The 26,415-nt window shown below is 39.4% G+C and overlaps 1 protein-coding gene across 1 annotated transcript in view; it reads right to left on the bottom strand.

Moving 5' to 3' along the window:
• The window catches only part of LOC146617978 (arf-GAP with coiled-coil, ANK repeat and PH domain-containing protein 2-like), a 49,400-nt gene extending 25,852 nt beyond the window's left edge, over positions 1–23,548 (bottom strand). The window contains exons 1-6 of the mRNA XM_085373140.1: positions 23,127–23,548; positions 8,551–8,608; positions 5,147–5,266; positions 4,414–4,467; positions 2,662–2,720; positions 1,426–1,609 (exon numbers count right to left, since the gene is read on the bottom strand). Of these exons, the coding sequence (XP_085229266.1) occupies positions 1,426–1,609; positions 2,662–2,720; positions 4,414–4,467; positions 5,147–5,266; positions 8,551–8,608; positions 23,127–23,179 (528 nt within the window). The 5' untranslated portion in view covers positions 23,180–23,548. The remainder of the gene's footprint in view (positions 1–1,425; positions 1,610–2,661; positions 2,721–4,413; positions 4,468–5,146; positions 5,267–8,550; positions 8,609–23,126) is intronic.
• Between the last annotated feature and the right edge of the window lie 2,867 nt (positions 23,549–26,415).

The following is a 26,415-nucleotide window of genomic DNA, read 5'->3' as shown; positions in this document are numbered from 1 at the left end:
AAATTGGTTTGTAAAGCTGCAGCAATTGCAAACTTGTGGGAATGTAACATTTCAATTTGTCACGTTTGGTTTGTCAAGTTTTTACGCACAAACAACTTTCACTTATCTCTAATAGTGGTGAAAACAATAGAAGTGGTAACATACGGGGGTGGGTTACTGAGCGAGATGCTTTTCCATTTTTCCAGACTAGCAGCACACTTCACCATCAGTGAGCCAGGAAATCCCTGAAGTTTAATATTTTATGCTGCAGCTCTACGTGGCACAGCATAGTAAAAGAGACATGCTTCACTCTTAAAACGCCGTGAATGCGAGTCTGGCTTACAACCTCACTCATATATTTTCCTCTCCCGCTACCATCTTGCATGTCACTATAAACTGCGTACTGTATAATCAAGCACAAATGCCACAAAGATGAAAAAAATAAACTAAAAAGCACAAAAAATAAAATAAAGTTAAAGTCTGTCTCAAATGTTTCCTGCAAGCACCGCTGCAGAAGTTAGTTTTTAAAGTGCTGACAGCACTGTCCAAATGTGAAACTTTAATGGAGACCCATTTAAAAATCAGCTGAGCTAGCTGCTAGCTTATAGATTTCCTATAAGCACACTAAAAAGCGAGATAAAAACCAGACTCGTTTCTCACAGCCAGGACTCTTTTTTTTATGAGATGGTGATTATAGAGTGGGCCACTGGAGCAGACTGCCAAACCTATATTAAAACCTCCAGTTTGGTTTCAATTCACCATCTCATTTGCTCAAGGAGTGAAGGGTGCCCATACAGCATTGTCTGTTCTTTTGGGAGGGAGATTCAATAACAGGGCCGCCAGCTGCCTTATCAGAAACCACAAAGCATTCATCAGCACTGCTGTGGCTGAGAGCAGAGCTGATGCATTCAATGGCACAAAAGCACTGAGTAAGGTTACAGCAGAAAATATCTAAGTGGCTTTGACAGAGAAAATGAGAAAGAAAACGAGCAAAAGGAGACGAACAACATTAATTCAAAAACTGATTTTGGAAACTGAAGAAACTTTTCCGACTAACCAGGTTATTAAACCTCTTTCTGAGTACTTTTTTTGTTCACTTTGGATAAAACAGAATCAAACGCAGCATTCCTGTGCAAAAATAGCATTTTTTAATTAAATGCTGAATAATAAGTTCTCATCCAAATTCTGAACATGACAGCGTGCACCTCAGCTTTTTTGAGATCCATACTTAAAAGCTGAATGTCAGCAATCTGTTGCTATATATAAATATAGTCTGACTGAAAACTGCCTCAGTTTCAAGTCAAAATCTCCCTGAAATAGCACCGCATTTCTTTTTTTAGATCATCCTACGTGTAAGCATAAAACCCTGTTACTGCTATTTAAAATGCACAGTAGGCCACATGTCAGTGCATCCCTTGCTGTCATTCAACATCCAGCGGGCTGTACCTGTAAGACGTAGTCGAGGACAATGTGCCGGAAGCACTTGCGCGTGGCAGTGAGGATGTTGGTGGCCTCCTCCACCTCGTGCTGCTTGTTACGGGGAGCTTGGGCATTCTTGATCAGCGCCGTCTCCTTTTCCTCGCTCACTTTGTCAAATTGCTTCTTGGCTTCTTTGAACTTACGCAGGTCACTTCAAAGGAAGAGAGGTTTATTAGTATAAACATGACAGCAGATCCTGGGTTTTTGTGCGTCTCTCAGGGTACTCCGGCTTCCTCCCACAGTCCAAAGTGATGCAAAGCTTTGGGTAAACTGGTGAATCTAAAGTGACCATAGAAGTGAATGTGAGGTTATAGCCTGCACGGACGGACAATAACTTATAGCCTTATGACAAAGCCACTTTCAATTGTGTCCAATTAATCTTATAAAAAGGATGTGGGCTTTTCAGCAGTTTGAGCAATCATATATGATCGTTTATACTAATCGTGATGCGTTTTACAACAACCACAAACTTTGGTGGCCGAGTAGGGCTGAACTGTACGAGCATAAAGCCAAAGGAGCTCAACATTTAGTGTCAGAACTCAAGAGACACGACAGCTAATGTCACATTTTAGACTATAAACATGTGAAAGACGAAAGCTTGCACTGAAAGACTGAATTCTTACCCTAATTTAGGACAAACTTTAATGAGTTTCCACGAAGAGTGGGACTTCAATAATCTAAGACGTTAAAGTTTAAAGGGAAAGGTCCATAGTTACAGGAATCTCTGAATATGAATGAGCACGAGAATGGTCAGGCAACAGGAACATGTCAATTTAAAACAAAGGCAAACTCCTTGACCTGCTTCTTGTTAACCACATGCCCCACACTTATCATTTGCAGCCATTTTCCTGAGTGAGATTAAGTCACATTTGAGCACCACAAGATACTGAGTAAAGTATAAGTGCTGCTGATGTGGGTGTTTAGTCCTGATGTGCCAGAGGCAAAAACTGCTAATCCTTATAATGAAATAAACCAGAGAAGCAACTCCTTCCTGTAATTATACAAGCTGCCCAAATCTCTGAGCTAAATTAGGAGAACTGAGGAGGATGTTATGAAGCCTACATAGAAATAAAAATATTCTCTTATGCAATTTAATGACAATGCTGTCCGCATCATCCTGTAGTGTATTTACTCCTGAATATTTTGTGTTTGAAGCTGTGAAAGGTAAGTTAACCAGTTTTTACTGTGGTAATTAATACTCACTCTTTGACAAAGGTTTGAAGCTGCATCTTGATTGATCTCTGGGCCTGATCGAATAATATCTGTGAAACAAAAACAGACAGAAAGACTGAGTGACTGCTCCTTCCCATTTGAAGAAAAGGTTTCTCTCTAAACATGTCGAGGAACTTAAGAAACAAAAACCTGACAATTTTATTCTCTTTCTAAGCCCCCGTGTGATTTCTAAGTTAGTTGTCAGCATCTGCTTAGGAGGACGTTTGTTAACATCACAGGGTGCAATTAAGCAGCTAAATTTACTCAAACGCGCTGACTTTGTAAACTCCCCTCATAAAGACACAAACACGAGAAATGACGTGATTCGTTTATTCTCGCTCATGAGTCATACCCTCATTAACCTGCATCCTTCCTTAAAAATGAGCTGAACCAAGCAAAAGGAAAAAAAAGCCAGACGAATGCATTAAATAAGGCTTCGGCGCATATCTGTAGTCAAAAACAGACAATATGAGCAGTGTGGTGCGGAGAGGCCTTCACTGACAAACAGATTGAGCACTGTGAGGAGATCACGTGCTGAAAGATCGCTGAGCAGCAAAATCCTATCTGACAATCAGCTGATGTGACCGCAGTCTCCACCAATGAGTAACAGTCTCAGGCTGTTAGGGAACAAGGCAGCTAAGTTAATATCTCTACTAACTAGTACTAAATATCCTGGAATTGCAGTCTGACCTAAACATAGAACTAAAACTGTGCAGAAGCCAGTTTAACCAAACCTGAAAGGCAACAAACATCTCACTGAGGTGACAACATCTACATTATGTTGCCTCACCTAAAATGTAAAGCCTTTGGAAAATACAGTATGTAACCATGTTACTTCTATTCAACTGTAAATTTTGTATTTCAACTAGCAGTAACGATCACAGTGCAACGCTAACGCCTGGAGGCTCAATCAGGACATGTTAGGCAGAGGTAGTGGAGATAATTCCTGACAAGGGGACTCTCTAAATTCACTGTAGAGAAAGAGGCTCTAGCTCAAGTCCTAATGAGAAGCCCAACAGAGGAAAGTTTCAAGCGCCACCTTAATGCCGACCAGAGACTGACAAGTAGGGAGTTTAAGAAGGAAAGGAATAATCACATAATTAGATCTCTCCTACTGGGCTCCTTGAAGAGTGGGGAAAAGGCATCATGTTGGTTTATTTTAAATGATCTAGCATGCAACACATCTGTTATGGTCAACATTATACTAAAGCTCTTCACCTGTCTGCGGGATGAACTAAACACACAAACACTTTACACCAGTTATGGATGATTTATTCCAACAGATGGATTTCAACCCACACACACAACCAGATCTGCTTATGACATCATGGACCGTTTTACTCCAGGAATTATTTTTATTTTGTAACAAAAGACAAGAAATCCCAAAGCGTTTGTGACTAATGATGGCTGACAATGAATAAAAAAGGAATTTATTGCAGCTGACCCAAGGAGCTTTTTTTAAAACCACTGTTTACAATAGGCATTGTTTCCTGTGTGTTTTTAGCAACACCCTGCTTCACATATTTTACAGCAATATGAAATCTTCCCCCAGGAAGATGCTTATTATAGCCACTTTCTTCACATTCAGCCACCATAGTTCAGTTCTGTGCTAAGCTTTTAAAACATGTTCACTGGACATTTTCTGCTTCTCTTTCTCAGCACAAGGATTTTTTTTTTTAAACGATCTGGATTTTATAGTCACTTGGGGGGGAAAAAACATGCATCCGGTTTTGGTCAGCGTACCGTGTGATAGTTGATCATCTCCTGCAGACTCTCGGCAAACTTTGTGAGACTGGACTGTGAAGAGAAGGAAGAGGACAGCCATGAAGGCAGGCAAAGAGACAAAGCAAGAATAAAACACAAAACAGCACAAGGTCAAATATAATTAAAACCAGTGGTTCAAAATGCCTGCTAAGCCACAGCTGCAGGGACAAATGCTCCTCAGGTATGAGAGAAAGGAAACCCTGGTGTTTTTGAAGCAACAATAGCACTTTGGGAAAGAATTCTTTTGGCTAAGTTACACTTTTCAGATACACGCAGTGGCTCAGCTTCAAACCTAAAGGGAGAGGCGGTGAACAAAATACACAAAGGCAGCCAGGAAGTGCTTGCCTCGGCATGCAAAATTTATAAGAGAGAACAAAACAAAACATCTGACCTCTGCGAGACCCAGCGGACAGTGCGAGGTTCTGCTAGCCCTCAGTTTTCAAACTTGGATAAATCTCACCATGGATGCAGAGTGAAACCCATTTAGAGTGATCAAACAAAGAGCTAAAGGCTTCTTCACATCTGGGGACTCTCATGAAGTCAGTAATGCTTTTACACCATCTGTGATGTTTATTTTACTGAGATGTAGAGTTTTCAAAGTTTTACTGGATATTACAGGAGGACTGTCACAACACAAGCTGGAGAAGAAGCAAAAAAATACTTCAAAGCATTTTGTGCAGATAAGATGGAGCAAAATTATATTTTTGTTTACCTCAATGACCTCATCTTTGGTGGACTGCTGTGCAAGCTCCCGGATCCCATTAACAAACTGTTTGTTAGCTGCGTTGTAGGCTTTTCCAGCATCAATCATCCCGATACACAATTTCACCAACTAGAAAGGAAAGAGGCAGACGTCAGTGTTCGAGGGGGTAACGGAGAAATGAAGAAATGCATTAACAATAGAAACACTTCAGTGAACATAAACTAGAAACAGTGCTAGAGATTTCTTCAGGGCATTGTCTCTTATTAATAACAGTGGAGTTCTGCTGCTGAAAATAGATTTGGGATTTTTTGTGGAAACTGGAAACGCAGAGAAAAGGACTAAAATATAAGATACTCAGTGCTTACTCAGTTTATTGGTAATTAACAACAGCCACTTCTTTCCCTTCTGACTCATTGAGGGCAAAGATAATTCCAGGTTATGTAAACTCCCAACAAATTCTGGCCACTCTCCATCTACTCCCACACAGCTGATGACACAGAGGCTGAATGTGCATCTACAGCCAAAGCAGCTACATGACACGCTAAGAAAATGCCAATTTTAAGCAGCTTCCTTCAACAATTACTAAATGTTAATGAACACCTAAAAGCTGATCAAACGCAGACTGACCCTGCTTCACGACTAATTATGAGTGAAGTTTGAGTCGGAAAGAGAATAAGCAATGCTGTCACTCAAAATGAAGCATTTCGCTTAATATTTAACCTCCTAAGACCCGAACTCTTTCACAGCATGCATTTTTAATTTCTCTTTGATATTTGGGCTGATTGGGACACGATGAATGTAAAAACAAAGAATTACCAGATTTTTTTTTTTACCTGATTTTTGTTTCTAAGAAAAATGAGAGCCACAAATGAGGATATTCGTTTAAAATTTTGATAGAACAGTAGCAGTATAATGTCCTCGTAAGTGGATATCAGGCTCTTGTAGAGCAAAATTGAGTATTTTGGCCTAAATAACCCAAAATGTGACGTCCACATATGTGGACGCCAGGTCCTAGGAGGTTAAAAAATGCTCTTTTCCCCCAATCATATAACCGTCTCAGCAGTGAGGATACAAAAGAAAAAGACAGGCTCAAAGTGGAAAAAAGTGAAAGTGCTACAAAACATTAGAAGCACAAGACAAGTGGGTCAACACCTTACTCTCACACACATTTACACACATTTCCAGCATGCACACGTGTCATTTCCTTTCCATTTGAACAAAATACTTATCTTTAAATATGATTACACTACAGCTGCCTCAGCCCTGCTGCATGTTGTTAGGGTGTTTTCACACTTGTGGTGTTTAGTCTGTTTAAATCCATTGTGCAGATGTTCATTTGCGCAGATGTAAACGAGGTAACCGCACACCGAGACCCTTTGGAGGAGGTGGTCTCACTCTGGTTTAAAAAACACCCATAGATCTAGAGATGTATTCGCTTTCTGTTGTTGCTCTGTAAATAATTTCTTGTAGCACTTCAGGAATGCTTCAGGTAGACATGTTTTTTCATTGTTCTCTTGGTTCATTTCCAGAACATAAAAAGAGACTTAACACTGATGAGGGAAGCAACAGTTTCACAGAAACAGAACCACAGTGACACCATTCAGAAGACACCAGTATGTGAAAGGTTTCTACTCCATTGTTTGGAAACAGGATGTATGAGAGCAGATGTAATGTGTACACTGTCTCTGTTGATTTACTTCTGATCCAACATGGCTGTGCACGTTATGGTCACACAGGTAAGCAAGCTTGAAGGAAAAGCTGAACTCTGGTATCTGAAGACAACTTCACTTCACCCAAGTCAACACATACACACTCAGACACACACACACACACACTATCACAGCCATACTCACGCAAACACACCCACTCTCTGGCAGATCCTTCCTCTCCACAGCAAGAGGGGAAGTGAGGCTGAGTCACGGAGGTGGAGTGAGGAGGAGGGTGTAAGAGTAACGCTGTAAGACTAAGTCGAGGAATAAAGAACTGGATTCTTCTACGGTCTCACTCTAAGCAAGAGAACAATTCTGTGGGCTCTGTGGCATCAAGACGGTACAACCGTTGATAAACATGACTCTGTTTGGTTGGATTAATGTCAGTTACACAGGAAAAAACCCAAAAGGCATGAATTGATTGTTGGGGGGGGGGGAAAGAAATCTGCACGAAAGCTGGGAAAAGTACCAAAGGCACTCTTCAGGACTCAGGACTATAAATAACACTCCCGAAATATCTCTGCACACAGAAAGTTATTGAGCCAATTATTTTTTAATTTTAATAAGTAATCAAGTGTGAAACAATTCTGTAGCTTTAATATGGACTTCATCAAGTGCTTAACAGTCTGTACTAGGGTTGGGCGGCATGTAAAAATTTTATGTTAACGTGTTAACACTGACAGCACATAAATATATATATAAAGTCGCCAATTTGGGATGAAAGAGGTCAATTCAAGGATGTAACCAAAGCAGTGTCCCGCCTGTGCAGACCTATAGTGCGAGCAAACTACTCAAACACAGCTAACTTGCATGAGCATGCACGTGGCCACCATCCGGCTGAGTATGCTAGGCTATCACCAGCTTCTGCAGCTCCATCAACAAGCATTTGATGGAGCTTTTTTTTTTTTCCCTTTCTGTTGACTGGTTCTATTAGCTCCATCTTTATTAGCAAACTTACTCATGGACGAATAATTAAATTGCCCCTTGTAAAAATGATGGCCGATGGGCTCAGCCTATCATTGATAGTCGATATATTCGTCCAGTCGTCCAACCCAAGTCTGTACCACTAAATACGATTGTAAATACCATCCTACGCATGAGTATTTCCTATTAAAAATAAGCAAAACAATAAAAAGCTTTGATAAAAGAATAAATATGCTGAATGGTGAGTAAATGCTGAGCCAGGCAGTAGAGTGGGTCGTCTACCAATCAACAGGCGATGCATGCATCAGTGTGAGTGTGTGAATAACCCTGATTTTGTTTGTATACTACTTTGCATTACTTCATCCAGACCTATTACAAAAACTGGAAACTCTTCTTAAAACATTAACCTCGTCTTTTATCATGAATTCATTTGGCCCCTCCATGAAATCCATTTTTCAAATCCCTAATAATAGGCACACATCCCTTTTCGTGATTTTACAAACGTATGATTTTGATCAACAAAATGCCACAGTTACAATAAAAGACTTGGCATATAGATAGATATTTAATCTGGTCCAAGTAAACCATCACATTGCTGGAAGGGTAACGAGTGCGTTTACTCGTCTGCTTTCATTCAGTCTTGCTCGAAATGCCAAGGAATACAGCGAGGACAAGTCCGAGGACAAACCTGACCTGTTACAGGATGGCTTATGTTGCTGCTGGCTCACACGGTGGAGAAAACGAACAATTAAACATTGTTTTTTCATGGGCGGTACTCACTTTGTCAAGCTTGGATTCCAACTCGCACACATCCCCCTCCACTTCCTCTATGGTGGCTCTGTGAGGACAGAAAATGCAAAGGTTTGAAGTGAAGCGCAACCATGACTCAATACTTCATTGACATTCGGATGCATGAACTGTGAAACAGAGAAAGAAGGTGTACTCAGAGGCATTCTGCTGGAAAGCATGCATACCCTTCATCTTCATCCCATTATCACAGTTCTCCTTATAACCCTCCTGTGTCTACAGAGCAGTTAGGTTAATCTCTGTTCCGCATTATGGCACTTATGTTGATCATAAGTAAAAAGGAAGCAATATACTGCATGCCAATATAAGCAACATAATTTATAGCCACACAGCTTCATCTTTGTCACGTATGCAACTGAAACTGGGTCAAATATTTGTCTTTTATTCAACATCTTGATCATTTTCAGACAGAGAAGAAGAACTTAATTTAATTATAGCAGTTCGGTTCCCCCAACATTCCCGTATTCCACAATTATAGTTTCTGAAAGCGGCAGCTGCAGTAAATGACAATATCCTCCCGTTCGAGCACGTGAGACACACAGACAGACGTCTAGAAGCAGACAAACTGAGAGCTGCCATTTTGGGCCTGAAGTCAGGTCTGGCGTCCTGCCCTCTAAAATGTGACAGAGACACAGCTCGCCTCTCCACAAGATCGACAGCCTACGAGCTTCAGGATACCACAACAGAGGGAGAAGAATAACAAATACATCATCCCAGCAAAGGATCTGTGGATTAATTTTTTCTAAAACTGCATTTATTTATGCTTAATCTGGAGTAAAGAAATAATAAGAAATAACATGGCAAATGCCAACACTTGATAATGATATATGGATTTATTAGACACAGATGTATCTGCAGAAAAGCAACAAGGTCTTTAAGGTGCATCTAAAACATACAACACAACAGCGCCTTTAGCATTAAAACACCAATTTAAGGAGTGCACTGCAACGATATAAGCCCACATATCCTAGAAAAACACATTTAAAATAGGAGAAAAGCTCTGAAATGATGGTGCTAGTGGTGGCACATTATGAAAACTTAATGAATGCGCTGCTGTTAAGTCATGTATCATTAGTTATGCAGTGCAGCTCAGATGTGGCCTTTAGATAATGCATGCTTCACATTTATAACCATTTAGCAGCAGTAATCAACACTGAGGCAAGTTTATTCTTAAGACAATAGCAGCATTAAAACTGTTTACATCTACTAATACAACAGTATCTGTTTCTTATCACGGCGATTCTCTCCATTTCAGGCCTATCAGCCAATCGCCCTTAGCATAAACTCACTGAAGATAAGAACAACAGTTTTACATTTCAAATACAATTTATTCTACTGCAGGAAAAAATGTGTCCAACATCATGCAGTGCAGTGCATGAGTGCCATGTGTCAGTGTAAAGCAGAGGGATTAAGAACGTCACCCTGCAGTAGCAGCGGACGGCTTTCTCCAAACCCCCTGTAGCTGTTTGTTCTCCCATATGGCATCAAACTAAGTCGTGGACATCTGGTCAGTGCCGGGGATCCCTCAACAGGAGAGGCTTGGATGTATGCGCATACTGAACAGCAGATACTGTGAAGTGCAACTGTATGACTTAATTTTATTGTTATTTACATGTCCTCGTCTTTCTTCTGTATGTGAAAGGGATTTTGTTGTTGTTGTTGTTTTTTAATGCAGGATGCACAGATGCAGCAGTCACAATCGTTAAAACTATAAACTAGAATTAGCTTGAGTTGCTGGCTATGCTACAAGGCGCATAGGATAAACCTGGTGGTAAGGCTAATCTGAATATCATGCATGAACAGCAAATCCATCACTCAGTAAGTTCAACTGTGGGAATGCCAAAATCAAACTGCTGAGTTTTCAGAAACTGATATATGCCTTATTCAGCTAAATGCTTGAAGAACCTGCCACATAGAGAAGTCCTTTGCTTTGCAACATGTACTTTATTGCACAAGTAATCTCATGTACTTTGATTAATACATGTTAACATAAAATTACATTAGCTGAATAGATCTTTTTTTGTCTTCTGTGCTTCATAATAAGTATAGGAGGAAGACAGCAAAGTGCTTCTTTTTATGAGTCTTAAATAGCAGTCCAAGTAAAGTCTGTGAACTGAGGTCTTAAGTAGTCCAACAGGGCAGAAACAGGGTCAAAGGCAATAGATGACTGTGCCTCTCTCACACAGATATTAACCGTGGTCAAAAGAACATGCTACAAGCCCCGTTTGTCTTTCTCTGCTGCCACGGGCAAAGGACATTTCTCCAGTGATTCACACAGAATCACCACTGCTCTGCCGACCGTGTCGAGCGTCCGACTTCAGGAGGATTTGACTTTTGCTTGGTGATGTAGTTAGTACAAACGTAAGGAGTACAAACATTTGCCAACACTAAAAACAGAGGGAAGGAAGAGTTAGTTAAAACATGTTTAAGGAAAGCTTTAGTTGTACACTTTACAAAAAAGTGAATTGAATTATTACAATAAAATTACCCAATAACAGACTGTGTTTGTCAGTCAGTCAAATTACTATCTGATTATGTGTTATCTAACATCTTGTCAGGCCAGTTCTTGCTTGATAAAAGTCACTTGATTTCTCTGCCCAGGGGCAAACAACAACATTTAGTATCCAGGTCACAAGTATGAACTATAATAAACATCACTGAAATGAAAGAAGACTGGAAAACTCAGATACAATCTCAGGAACAGACCTAGAAACAATTGTTTTAATTGTCAGTCAGTCAGTCACTGTCATGCTTTCCAAGTAACCGCAAGAAGAAGACCATTTCCTTCTAATCTGAAAAGCTGAGCCTGCAAGCTAAACTTGCAAAAGTGCTGACAGGATAAGAAAAGGAGGGGCTTTGGCAAAACGAACATTTGGGCTATTGCCTCATAGCTCTGAACTTGGAGCATATCCAGGCTGAAACTGGATAATGAGCAAAAGAGGAGAAAGCAGAGGAAAGAAGAGCCACAAAGCTTTGGAAACACCAAGATCGACACTGAAGAGTCATAAAATGTGGTCCCTACTAGACTAAAGTCACCAAAATAGACAAAGAAAACTCTCTCTAAAAGATACCTGAATGCAGGCATTTAAATTAATGAGCAAACTCTAAGTGTGGGTTGTACAAGTGCTGCTCTACATAAACAAAGTGATACAAAATCCACTAAGTGACAAAGCCCTCTTTTCTGTACAAAGTCAGGACAGTGTGAACCACGGTTTTATCACAGCCTCATAAGACTCCTTTCAATAGAGTTGTCACCAGGTTAGTTTCATGAATTGTGATGAGTGGTATGACAGTCAAATTTCACACTGCTTTACATCATAAATCAGCAGGAAACAGGGAAAAAAATGTCAAAACAGGTCATCTGGGGGAAAAAGGCCAACAACAAAAACAAAACATCATCCTAATTATGAAGCACAGTGGTGGGATCATCATCATGGGGCTACTTTGAAATCTCTCAGAGAACCAACTGGTTTTAAAGTGTATCAAAAACAATGTTTATAGGTGAACGTCAGAACAGAAGTTCATGGCCCGAAGCTGGGGAGAGGTTAGATGGCTCAATAAGATTATGTGCTTATCAAACAAATCAACAACAGAAATATTGAAAAATCAAGTAAAATTCAGAACCAGCCCTTAAACCAAGAAATATTGGAGCATGACTTCAAAAGGGCAACACTAATGAACTGAAGCAGCATAAGTTGAAAAGCAGTAACATGAAAGGCAGCATTTTCAGCTGGTTTGGATATACTGACTGCTGACAACTCTGTTTCCACTCCTGGAGTGAGCCAAGCTGAACAGCTGGTTCTAGCAAATGAGACTGAAAGTATACTTGTTGCAGGGGAGTCTGAATACATTTACAGGAGAAAGAAATCCATTTGAAATGTGCTTTGTAGATAGTTGTTTTCTTCTTTTTCTTAAAAACAATATACATTCATATACATATCCACACATGGTATATGCTGTCCTATCAATCATCTGGAACCTGATAAACTAAAGGTGGCAGTGTACGGCCTTCACTCTGGATTAAGTGTACAAAGAGCAAGTAGATATGACAGTCATGAGAAATGCCACATATGCACAAAGTTAACTACACTGGATTTATTATTCTGATCCATTTGATCAGACAAAGTTAAGATATCTATATGGCTTACTTTTATCTGTCATTCTTCTTAAATCCTGTTTATTATAGCTCTTTCTATATTGACTTGTTTCTCTCTTACGTATTTTGGTAAAATGCTTTGTTGCTTGAGACCATGTCTGCGCAGTCTGGTTTCAAGCATTTTACGTTTTATCCTGATTGTTGACTTAAAACTGTTAAATTAGCATCTGAGCAGGTGACACACTGACATTCTTCTTCAGCACTTGATATGGATAATACAAAAAAGCAAAAGCAAAAAGAAAACAAAAATCTCACGCTGTCTTTCACAAGTATGAAAACATGGCAAGTAAGAAGTATATACAAGTTGTTTAAGTGTTTGTATTTATTTTTCCTGGTATTCTGATACAGAAGATACTGCACAAATATGACGACCTGAGTCTTAAGCAGCTGACTTTTGGGTGTAAAAGACTATCCGAGAAGAGAGATTTAAATCATCGTACATCAAACAACTACAAGGATAATTACATAATAATAATAACAACATATCTTGTGTTTATTCACAGCCCTCATTTTTAAATGTCATAGGGATGATATTTGAACAATTTGTCCCATTTAGGATGCATTACCATGGACTGGTGAGAAAAAAAGGGGGTTGGTGTTTATGAGCTTTATACCAACTCTTTGCTGATGTTTTTTTCCATATCTACTCAGGAAGTTGGAACACCTTGAAAAGTAAAATGTACAGTTTGTAATTGGGCAGACCAATAGTACAATTTCAAATTTGGGAACTGCAGCCCTCCTCTGTCATAGGGTAGATATCTGAGTCTTTTTCTGGGCTTTGTATTGTTCCAAATACTGAATGAATCATGTTAAAAAATGATTTCAATAACGGCAAAGGGATCAACTGAAATAAGTAAAGAAATTTTGCCAATAGAATTAAATAGTCATTTTTATCATATTGACACATCCATTAAAGAGATGGGTATCGTCATCCCCCTATCCAAAGTTCTTCTTATATACAAGTTAACATTTACAATTGCTTTTATATCTGTAGTAATTTTGACTCCTAAATACATGAATCCTTCTTTTGCATTTATAAACAGTGATTTGATTATTGGAGATTCTCTTTCTCTTGATTTAAATAAAGCACTGATGGTATCGTATAACTTATTTAATAACCTGAAAACTGTCTGAATTTATCAATTTGTTTAATGAGATTTACCTGCCAAATTTGACAAAAAGAGGAGAATATCATTAGTAAAGAGATATAAAATGTTCTTGCCCACCAATTTGGATCACTAAGAATCTACATTCTTAGTCTAAAAGGATTCTGGTCTCCAAAAACAGAACAAGAGAGGTAGTTTGTGCAAAAACAGCATTCACAGAGTGTAACCAGTAGATAAAACAAAATGCAAACTCTCTGAACTATGGTATCATTCAACAACAGAAAACTGTGCAAACTATTTGGAAGGGTCACGATGCATAGAGATACCAGATCCCTGCTGGTCCATAGCTGGTGCTGCTCATTCAAGATCTAAAGAAAACATATCCATATTCCAAACCATTAAAGCTTTAAAAAAGCACTCTCTTCCTCCCTCTGTGACAAGGCATCCAAGAATAAATTCCAGGAAATATCCATATGACTACTAGCTTTTTTATTACATGAAACAATAAAAATTAGGGAACTAAGCCTGGTTTAAGTGCGGAGTGGGTGTGAGGATCAAGCCAGAGCTAAATAGGGAGAGACGTGTGGTATAAGACAGACTACAGGCCATGAAGAAGTAAAACGGGGAGAGAAAAAAAGTCTGCTTTGTAAACCACATCAGAGGCAATTTCAGCTTCAGCGAGGCCATGTTTATGTCCTGCTTCCCTTTATGTTGACCCAAAAAGGCACTGATCCAAAAGCTTATGTCAGATAGGACTCCACACCACTGTACATCAAAACAGAAGCCTCCTGCTTGGAATATAAATGCCAATATTACAATATTCTTATATTACTCTACATATCTTATAACACGATCCATCTTCCATTTTGTAAGCCAGCAATCTAACAACAGTAGACAGTAAACAATAGCTTGCTTCCATACTTTAGGAAATTAATTCAAGTCATTTGAATCAGTTCTAGTTAGTCGCCTGACATTCTGCCTCTTAAAGCTTTTGAGTAAACATCCACATAAAAAGGTTATTTTAGCAGGGGGTGACTAAGATTCTAACACTGCCAACAACACTAACAGCAGCTCCGGACTTTTACTGTGCTAGTCTACAAGCACTAGAGTCAATGATTTGTCTGGATAGTAAAATACTGTATAAAAAGAAAAGGAGACACCTAATTCTTTAGCAGCGATTCAGTGACCACACTCCAAAAAGCAAATAATTCCACCCCTGGAGCTCTGTGAGGCAGCTGGCATCTGCCCAGCTGCTTGTGTCTACTCTACATAAAGAAGTCAGGCGGCCGAACAGGTTTGTCATTCATGTTGCTACCGAGTCTTCTTCAGGCCTGCAGTACGGACCTCAACACTTCAAAGACAAAAGGAGACATCAAAGAATATACTTTACACGTATTTCTGTCTCACTGGAGAATATTGTGTAATGCAGAAGCACCGGTTTGGTTGAAAATCTGTTCCCCCGTTGCACAATATCGGAAAAACTATTTATCATGTAATGGTCATACAGAAGTAAAACGACTTCTCGGTTCACCAATTATCTGATTTCAGGAAGTTAATATGCACTGTTGACACAGAAATACCGAGCTCCTCTACCTCCAGTGACAATAACCCGTTTAAAGCCATATTCAAGAGAATACAGGGAAGTTTCCCTAGTTGTTAACAATACTATTTTCCAAATAAAATAGCTCAAACTTCATAGTTAGCCCCAAGCAGGCTTACTTCTAAATTACTATTACTAATCCAATTTAGATGTGTCAGCCTGGCATTACATCTTTACTTTGATGTCTTCCAAATATATCTAGCGTACTGTCAGCCTCCCTCGTCTTGTCTTACTTCTGCCAAGAACTTCTTAAAATACAGGAGGAAGATTATTTTACACAGTCTGCTTTTTTTTTTTTTACTTCATTACTTCTCGCAGAAAAGCTGACCACTTTGCATGAAAACGGTTTATTCCACTGGACTGAAATAACAGTGGTGGTAGAGGCAAACAGTTGGAAACATGAAGAATAGGGTGAGATTCAGTCCCGTGACGTAGATCCTGTAATTGTTAGAGAGTGGAGCAGTGCTGTCACAGAAGGGGGTCCTCCAGTGGTAAAAACCCACCATTAGACACATACACACAAACACGTGTCGGCATCGTCAACAAGATGAAGTCATTATTTAAAGATAAACGCTTACTAGCTTTTGGAAATTCTGGTGTGGGATTGACTAAACATCAAGGCCAGCTTCACATTTGGTCTTCCTATGTCACAAGGAAGTAGCAGGAAGGAAACGCACTGATGAGAAAGAGTGGAAACTCCAGCATTTTCACTAGACGGTGGCGTTAATGTGATCCACAGATTAATGTGCTCACACACAGTTAGGTCAGTAGGTTTTTTGGATAATGACTAGTGGTGCAACGGATCACGGTTGATCCGAAATCCGAACCCACTCCACGGTTCGGTACGCATGTGATCCGAAGAGTCGAGAAAAAAAAAAAAAAAGTATGTGTATGGTGCGCGTGTTGGGTCTGTCAAGCGATAGTTATGGCCAGCGCTAGCGATCCAAGTGGCGGAGCAGAGGAGTTTGCTGCATTTAAGCAGCCCTTTGCTGCCCAGTCCGACCGGGCTAAAGCTATTACAAAAGCTATCGGGGTGTTTAGCTGCAGACGGGAGGCCGTATTCCGTTGTGCAAAACAAGGGGTTTAAACTGTGATGAATGTGCTTGAGCCATGCTATGATATCCCGTTGCTTGTCCACTTCAGTGTGACAAGATCGTTCCAAGCATGTATGAGCAGGAGAAGTTTAAAGCTATGGCTGAACTGTCCCAGCCATCTTCTGTTGATCAAACTACAAATGGGTCTAGCTCCAGGGCAACGGAAAGCCACGTGACTGGGACCGCTCGTTGTATCACAGCGGAGTGGTAGATACAAAGCCCTGTACTGCCCTATAGATTACATTAGATTAAATGAAACTTTATTTATCCCTCGGGTGGGTTCCTCCGAGAAATTCAGTTTCCAGTAGCACAGCACCGACAGAAGTTGCAGAATGTGAGCAGAAATACACACATATATAAATACAGAGTATACAAAAGGGATAAATAGAATAAATAGGAATAAGAATACAAGGGAACGGCACATTTCAAGTATTGTGAGTCTATTACACTGTTGGATATTAACAGAAACTATTGCACAGTGAAAAGGCACTACAGCTTACTTGTTCCCCCCTCCTTTGTCCCCGTTTCCCCTCCCTCTCCCCTCTAGCAAGGAGTTAAACAGATTAATGGCGTGTGGGACAAAGGACTTTTTAAGTCTGCAGGTCCTTGACTTTGGGAGAAGCAACCTGTCACTGAACAGACTTCCTCTGATCCAAAAATTGATCCGATCCGTAACTTGAAACCGTGATCTGATCCGAACCGTGAGATTTTTGATCCGTTGCACCACTAATAATGACACATGTTTAGGAATTAAAGTCAATCCCCATTTACATTTTCAGTAACTAACATAATTGTTGATCTAATGATTATTTTTTAATACTTGGATAAAAAAAAAAAAACGTTGCAGTCAGCAACTGCCGGAGGTGTAGAAACCATGGACATTATCCCTATGACTGTGAAGTGATGTACAATCAGCTTTTACAGCATTTGGCTGAATCTGAGTAGAGAGTATAAACCTGTACACTTCAAAGTTAATCCTGCTAATTCTATCAGCAGTCACATCTCCAATAAACACTAGTGACCTGGTTCCACTAGCAGCCGTACATGCCCATGCCACAGCATTACTCTCATGATGTTTGACAGACCACTACTTTGGCTCCTTCTCCATACTTTTTTCTTTCCATCATTCTGGTGCAAGTTAACCTTCATTTTTTTCAGGCTCTTTTAGATGTTTTCTGCCAATGTCTAAACTGGTCTTGTTGATCTCGAGTGTACCCAGAGGTTTGCACCTTAATGTAAACTCTGAAAGTCACAGATCACCCACAATAGTTGTCTCACAGCTGGCCAGTGCATTCATTCTTTTAAAGAATGAAATAGATTGTTAATGTGGCCACTCCTTAATTATTTACTTTATTTTTAGTTTGGATTTCAGCCTAAAGAATACTAAAAGCCTCCTGTGAAGATCCCCTTTACTTGCATTAACAGCTCACTGAGCCGTGAATTAATTATCCAATCAGTTTTGAGCCACTGAAAATAGGTGACTGTGTATAAAACTAGCTGTGAACCCCTAAACAATTATTACAATACTAACTCTCTAATATTAACTGACTATTTTGCATAATCATATGTTGATTGTTTGAATTAAAATCTACTTTAATGATGTAAAGATGGCAACACTACAAAAATTGTGCCCATGTCCACAAAGTTACAGGTTTAACTGTATTTGCTGTAGACGAGGGGAAAACGATATCATCAACAATCATTGTTCAACAATATTATGTATTTGGAGAGCTATAAATAATAATTATAACAAAAGTATTTTCTTAAGGACTTACAGAATATTCTCTCATTTAACAGATCAATCACTTATAGACAGTGAAAAGCCTGCCTCATAAAAAAATCCAGAGTTAATAATTATATACCGAAGGCAATGTGTAAAATCCACAAAATCTGAGGTTTTGAAAAAGCATTTTTAGAGAGATAAATTAACAACAGCTTCTCTCTGCTTCATCCTCTCTGATAAAATAATTGTATACTTGAAAGTTAAAGTATTTACACGGATATTTATGTGATATAAAGAGCAGCCTCAGTCCTCACATTTCATTCATTTTAATTGGCTTAATAACCATTAAAAGGAAATGGACCAGAGCTTAATTAATTCAAACTGCAAATAGCCCAGCATGATAACAAGCCCACAGGTGGACTCCCATGGGAAGCTAATCAGGATGTATCGCACTGCATGGTCACACACCCAATCAGAAGCACGTACTCGCGTAATAATGATTAAAAGGGACGCAACAACAAGGAGAACTTTTCTGCCACTTACAGAAATTACCTCACCGACAACTAGTCTGAAAACATTTCCATCATACTATAATTTTCTTGATGGGATAATTTCTTGTGTGTCCTATGTAAAAAAACTGGAAACATTTCAGTTTTACAGATGTTATGATCAGTTTAATAAATGGAGCCTATAGTATCCATAACTTTCGAGGTCCTTAAGCTACCCCCACATTGCTTATTTCATATAAAAAGACACTACAGATAATTGCTTTTGTTGGGGACATTGCAGAGTGGAACAGCATATAAAATATGTAAAACATCTGTTCCTATACTTGTGGAGAGAAAAGCTGCTGCACTCTGGAGGGAATTTTTAACTATCATACTTGAAGAGGAGCCAGGAAGCTCTCGAGTCCAACATCTATTCTCAAGTGGAAAACTAGGCTACTAGGGTTTACTGCCAAAAATACATAACTTTTTTGCACTAGTGAACCTCTCATGCAGCCCGAACACATGGTTTACAACCAAAGACAGTTTCTCCAACAAAAATGAGGATGAAAAAAAAAACAAACAAAAAAAAGTAAGTGGGGTGTGCCAAAATACCACTTAAAAACAACCCTCTCTACATTTGGGGGCTCCATATTCTCCAGCACCAAGTTGAAAGCAAACACCAAACTGGAAACAGATGTTGAGCAAGTGAGAGCTAATTCACGCTGGTGCGTATTACATGTTTTTATCCATACTCTGTGTCTCCTGCGTCGTCGTCGTCTTCCCTGGCCAAACACAACGAGAGGGGGGTTGGATAAACGGCAGCAGAGCTGCGGTGGTCGAAGTGGAAAACTATGGTGCAGTAATCTCTAATAACTATGGAGCAATGATGAACCTACAGCAGTGTTTAAGTCAGGAAATGCTAACTGATGACTCATCCAAAAGGGGGGCAAAGGTCACAAAAAAGCACAAACAGAGACAGGGCTATATTGTTACCTTGCTCAGACAATCATGGGAAGTGGATGTGAATTAGATTAACAGAATAAAACACAAACTGGAGTTTTTAGACAAAAAGTAACGACAACATTTGTCGAGTTCTATGTGTTGTATCACATCTGCCCATACAGTGGTGTTTCCTACTCATAGATTTTACCTCATCACATACATTTGGTGACACATTTAAAAACAGTCCTCTTGCTCTCATTCTGAAAGTTCAGTTGCTGCTAGCCAACTAACACCGACCATTCCTGTCTCATGTTACCAGCTGACTCACGGGCCAGGTTGCCGTGGCGGCCCTCAATATGATTCAGCTTTTTCTACTGCAAGTCTCTCATCCCACAGCCTCCAGCCCCGCCAGTCTGAGCTGCAGCTCAGCTCTGGAGATCCACTGTCAGCTGGATGCATGGGCGTTTCCATAAGTTTATAAACCAGGGTGGGACAGAGCGGGATAAGAACAAAATAGAGGTGCCGAAAGGAAATCAGAATATTTGATGAGAAATACAATCAGTGTAAAAAAATTGGGATAGAAATTGTCCAACTGAAAGTGGTGCTGCACGAAAGTTTAAACATAACTTTATATTTGATAACTGTTTGTTTGTTTGTTTTGCAAAGTGGAAAAAAAGTATGCTGGCTTTTTACTTAAGTAAAAGTTAGAATCCTGCTTAAGCAGCTTAACAGTGCACAGGCTGTAATATCAAAACACACTGCCCTGACCAAAAACAACCCCCCACAATCTCTAATATTTCATTGGATCACCTTCAGCATTTGGTGTGCTTATGTCAAATGCCTGAGTGTGTCAATGTACCATTTCCACCAGGGAAGAAAAAAACTGGTCACTCAATATATTCAGCTATTCAACTGACCTCAATTTTTGGGTGGTACATGATGATGCTGATCCCACACCTAGACCAAAAGTAACAGTATCCTAGACCAATGTAAAGCTCTTACACTTTGCTAAGTAAAATCCAGGTGTTGACCCAAACTAAATGTGTTTACCATTTAGAATGGCACTTGTCCAAATCATTATGACTTTAATGTTGCAGCTGTTGACTTATTATATTTCATAGTTTGATCCATAGTAATGCAATGCTTTGGTTTTAGTGTGGATTATAAAGCTGGCATCCAAAATGTAGAACAGTAGAAGCACCAAGCAGCATAACATAGAAATAACTGGAGAAAAAAAACCTGCTAGAAAACTACTACGAGAAAAAGTACTATAGTGAAATCATTGAGTTAAGCACTAAGTTACGTTCCTACAGGTTCTATCCATGATGTCCTTCAGTGGTGCAAGATTACATGTACTCTGGTCAAACAGCACCGACATCGGTGGCACCGGCAAGTTCAGTGCAACCGATGGCAAGTTCAGAAGTCCTGGAGGAGAAACTCACTGCTTGTTGTTTATTTGTCACAAACTAGGCCAAGTACTTTGCCTGCTGCATCCAAACCCCTCCAAGAATTCCCTCAATAAAAGTGATAACTTTTATACTTTTGATAGGGACAGGCAGAGAAGCAGAGTTATTTACATTTAAACAGACAGAACGAGAACTACTGTAAAGTCTAATGATTAATTTTGACTTTAGGTTAATGTTTTACAGGATTAATCAACAGATTCTTTGGTCTCCAGAAGTCAGAAAAAGAGCACCTTTTTAAAGCCCAAGGTGACCCCAAACGAGTATATATTCATCAAACATCATCTAACTGATCAACAGATTACCACTTTCCACATCTTTTGTGCATTTGTTTTTGGAATAAAGCAAGGACAAGGTAATGGTGTCATTTAGGTGCTGTAACAGGTGCCGCAGCAAAGTTACAGGTCAGAGAAAGGTCAATCACACACCGCCTCAGTGCCGGGAAAAGCAAAGCTCTAATTAAGAAAAATAAGTGCCAAGCCTTTTTATACTGCTGCAGCCTTGCAATGAATTACCTTAAAAGATGCTCGGACCTGGCTCATGATGATGACTGTTCTTATTTACTAACATAAATAAAAAAAAGTCAGGCAAGTCTTGTATACAAATGAGTGACTTTCAGTATTTCAGATTCTGCTGGATATACATCGCAAACAAAGCCTCTGCACTCCCACTGAACAGTTTCCTTTCTTTGTTTGAAAAACTGCCTCGCTGACATAGAAAACTTCAAACTGTATGCAGTGACTCAGCGCTCTGTTATCCACAATCAATGAAAGCAAACGTAAGTGTGATGACGCAAAGAGGTGAGGGCTTCAAAGCCTGTGGCAGCATGCAGCACCTCGAACACCTCAAATACCAATGAGCTGACACACTAAGCAGCACACCAGTTAGAGCGCTTTAATAGTAATAATGTGTCCAATTTAAAACAGTGAGTAAAAGGGAGCAATCGTGGTCACACAGCCTTAAACCAGGCAACAACGACCGACTGGGACATTTCCCCTTTGTTCAGCCCTATGAATACAATCCTAAAGGAAAAACAACAACTGCAACAACAACTTTCGAACATCTGTTCCTCGTTTTTGTGAGAGAGGATGTTGCAGCAGCAGCAAGGGAGCGCGAGGGGCTGTGCAGGGAGGAAGAGGGAGGAAGAGGGGAAGATGCTTTTTGTCTCAAAACACTGGACAGTTCAAGGCCACTGTTAGAGGAGGGAGGTGAGAGCCATTTTTACACAAATTTCAAAAGAAGTGTGTGTGTGTGTGTGTGTGGGGGGGGGGGGGGGGGGGGGGGGGGTGATTTCAGAAATGACCACACAGAGAACACGTCACATGGACGGTAACACTATTTTTAAAGTCACCAGTGATTTGTCTTTTTTTCACTGATCAGCTCGTAACTGAAGGAGGAAAGAAGCTTACTGCTTACGCTACTAATATGTCTTTATATGGAAACGATCATGAATGTGTCAGGTTACTTTAAAAGCAAGATAATGAGCGGACAGTGAAAATAGACATTGGGTCTAATTAGAAATATAAGTGTGATCAAACAGAAAAGTGAATTACAGATGCAGTGCTGCGCACAGTAAACACAAAGCTGGCTGTCATGAAAAAATACACTATTAAGCAGGGTCATGCCAGTCAAGGATCCTGGGACAGACTCTAATCTCTGCGTTCATATTTAATGTATTTTACTATGTTTACATAATTTATATTGGGGGTAAAAACAGGCGCTGGAGCAGCTTTCCACTGCACCACGACTCTCAGCGAGTCTCTGTTTGGTTTCCTCGTCCCAGCAGCAGCCTCCCAGACTGGCCCCAGCTCTCTTAGGGACAAAAATAGAAAAGTAGCAGGCGACGAACAGCTAGCTACTTACTGCTGATTGGCGTGAGGGTTTAGCAGGCGGCTAGCCGTATACTTTTACCCCTGAGATAAATAAATTAAAAAGCAGCGGACGGGACAATAAAAAAGCCTGGCTGTCATCACTCACCTGAACCTTGGGGAGTCCTTCAAACACTCCTCGAAATCCACAGTTATCTTCATTTTTGCTGCAGTGGGTGAAGCCGCAGACCTATGCTCTCTTTTGATTAAAGGCAATAATCCAGGCTGAGTCTTTCTCGCTAATTAGCTTGTTTGCTAACGCTGCCGATTCTCAGTCCGACCAGCTGGCTCCACTCCGTCACCCCCTCTCTGCTAGCCAGCTAGCCCCGGAGGCCAGCAGCTACGATGAAAAAGTGGCGGTAATGCGACCATAAACGACCGTAACGTTGAGTGTGGGGACTGCAGTTTGAGGCGGAAGGGTCAGCGTGGAAAAACGGAAAGTGTCGTCCGGTAGCTAGGTCATAGCAGCCAGCGGGAGTGGAGCGCACACACTACACACACACAACTCCGAAGATCGTCTGTCGTGGTCAGAGAGGGATCCACCGGCCAGTGCGCATGTGCCCCATTGCTGAGGACGTATTGAAATGTAATTCACAAAATAACGCGCAAGGCAGGAATATGACAACTATATAACAACTAATAACTACTCATGAAAGTTCATTACTGACTTTTTTAATAAGGTTTGACCCAACAATCCTTGCTATTTCTACATAAGCGGTAAATGAATAAACTAATTCACAAATAGATCCAGTAATAACTAAGAATATAGGATATTATTGCATCCTTCAAAGTATCTATAATATTCACTGCTGTGGAAAAAGTATTTATCTCCTTTTTACTTTCTTATGTTAATTTATTTAATTTATCTATTATTATTATTTATTTTGCATATTTGTCAGACTTTCGTGTTTCAGATCGTCAAACACGTTTTAATATTAGACAAAGATAACCCAGGAAAACAAAAAAAATGCAGTTTTCAAATGATTATGTCATTTGTTAAGGGGGTTAAAAAAAACTACCTGGCCTTGTCTGACAAAGTAAAACAAAATAAAAGATCTCAAAAAGCAGCACATCGTGCCAAAATCCAAAGAAACTCCAGAACAAATGAGAAACTGGCATTTATCAGTCTGGAAATGGTTATAAAGTCGTTCCTAAGGCTTTGGGGCTTTAGCAAACCATGGTGAGAGTCATTATCCACAAATTAAGAAAACTCTGTCAGTTTTCTTAACCGCAGTCAGGACTTAAATGCAATTGAGATGCTTTAGCATGACCTTAAAGTGTGGACTAAAAAATCCTCATCGTGAGTTGTTGTAAATGCTTGTTTGCAGTTCTTGCTGCCCGGGGTGGCACAAATAGTTATTAGGTAACAGGGAGAGGTAGGTTTGGATAACTTTATTCCTCTTGATAAATAAAATGATTATTTAAAGACAATTACTCAGGTTTGTTTAATATAAAAAAATCAGATTATCTGAAACATGAGAAAAAAGTGGGAAATGTGCAAAATAAGAAGAAGAGGGAAAATACTTTTCACTGCATTATATATACATTACTCTATAAAACATATAAAGACACAGTTCGAGAGAAACAATGTGGGACACATTAGTGATGCTGGGAGGTGGTCTGACATTTTCAAATAAACAGTAACTTATAAATAAAAAAAACAATAAACTGTGCAGATGGCAGGCTTGGTATTTAGGATGTGAATAGCAAATATATTTTAATTTAAATACAACATTTCCAAGGATAAAAGCTTAAATATATTTCAAAATTTATTATTAATCTTTTTAACACATACATGTGCTTTATATTTCATCCTGTGAGAAAGTGAAAATAAATCTTTCTCACTTTCCTTTCCTTCAGTTTTCTTGTACTCTGCACTCAAAACATTCTGTGCAGGACATTTGGAAATGAAGAGATATTTTCCCCTGATTATTACCAAAGTCCTTCTCATTTAAAGTCTCTGATATTGCCCTGCTTCATACTGTCACGTGCAATGGTCCCAAAGAGCTTTTCCTTTTGATTTTCTTTTAGGAAACCACCACAAGACGTAGCCATCAGCCCACAAATGATAAGCTGACTTTAGTATCTTTAGTAACTTTTAATTTAACTGCTTTTATGTCAGCAAAATTAAACATAATTGAAGATTTTTTCAATAAGTTTAGACCCATTTATCAGTGCACCCCTAATGAAGAGGTAATGTAATGACACAAATCAGTGATGTGGATTTAAAACACACTTTAACTGGAATATAACAGAAGTACAAACTGTTCTGATAACACGTGGAAATCACTGTGACTTATAAAGCATCTGCATGTTTTTATTTGACAAAATAACATAAACAAATTTGGCTAATGTAGCATAAATCATTATGATTCTCTAGTCTGCTCACATATACTTTATTTTTTTAGTTTGTAAAACAGAAAAAAAAATCCTTTTATGGGCAAACTGGGCTTCAGTGGTTGTTTACAGTACAGCTCCAGATCAATGTCCAGCTGCAGGCTTTACTCACTTTGAATTATGCTATGAACTGATATGGATCCGTTTATATCTTTTATTCACTGTAACATTTAACTTTTGGGTGACGGCATAAAGACAGAGAAAGAGCAAAATAAACCGGAAGTGTGGACATGTAGTCAAATTCACCAAAAATTATAAAGCTGTAGCTTTTGTTTTACCCAGATTCATTGACGATGATTTCACTAAGCACTGTGCTGTACTGTAATCGGTTTTGGCTTTGCAACCTGCTCTTCTAGGGTTAGCCTCGGGTTTGATATCTAAACCTAAGCTAAAAAAAAAAAAAAAAAAAGCTCAAACCCAAAATAGGTTAAACCAGGTGGATTAGGTCTGATTATTCACTCTGAATTATTCTCAGACATTACAATAGGTCATCCAACTGCTTAGATTGCTTTTGAAGGTGACACTGTAATGTGTATCCAACTGAACTGAGTTGTGCAAATGCAAAAAGGGCTGATTATATTTGCAAACAGCATATTCCATTAATTTTATTTACAAGGCACTGCTGGCATCATGAATGAGAGCTGAGCTCCCCTAAACGTTTAAACTTAGAATCGCCACTGGTTCACATTTCCCGCACCTGCAATGTGCACAGAAGGTGTTGCATTAAATGTGTCCATGATTTCCCTACAGGTGTGACTGATACAGCTGACTAACTCTTGCCAGTATCGTGTTTTATGTTGGAAACCAGGCGTGTGAATGATAAAGTTATATTAAAATTGACGTTGAAGCTTTCAGACTGTTTTAATAGAAAATATTTTTATATAAATGAATTTATATGTAAAGAAAATATGCTCTGCTCAAAACAGACTCCCTGTTTTTTCTAGTTTGGCATAAAATATGAATCTTTATTATTATAATTATAAAGCAATTATAATCTTGCT

Source organism: Diplotaxodon limnothrissa, linkage group LG15, assembly GCF_057381915.1.
Source record: "Diplotaxodon limnothrissa isolate DT_005_m linkage group LG15, D_limnothrissa_male_GT1.1, whole genome shotgun sequence".
Taxonomy (NCBI): domain Eukaryota; kingdom Metazoa; phylum Chordata; class Actinopteri; order Cichliformes; family Cichlidae; genus Diplotaxodon; species Diplotaxodon limnothrissa.
The sequence above is the reverse complement of the archived record's forward strand: the minus strand, read 5'-3'. Positions and strand labels throughout refer to the sequence as shown.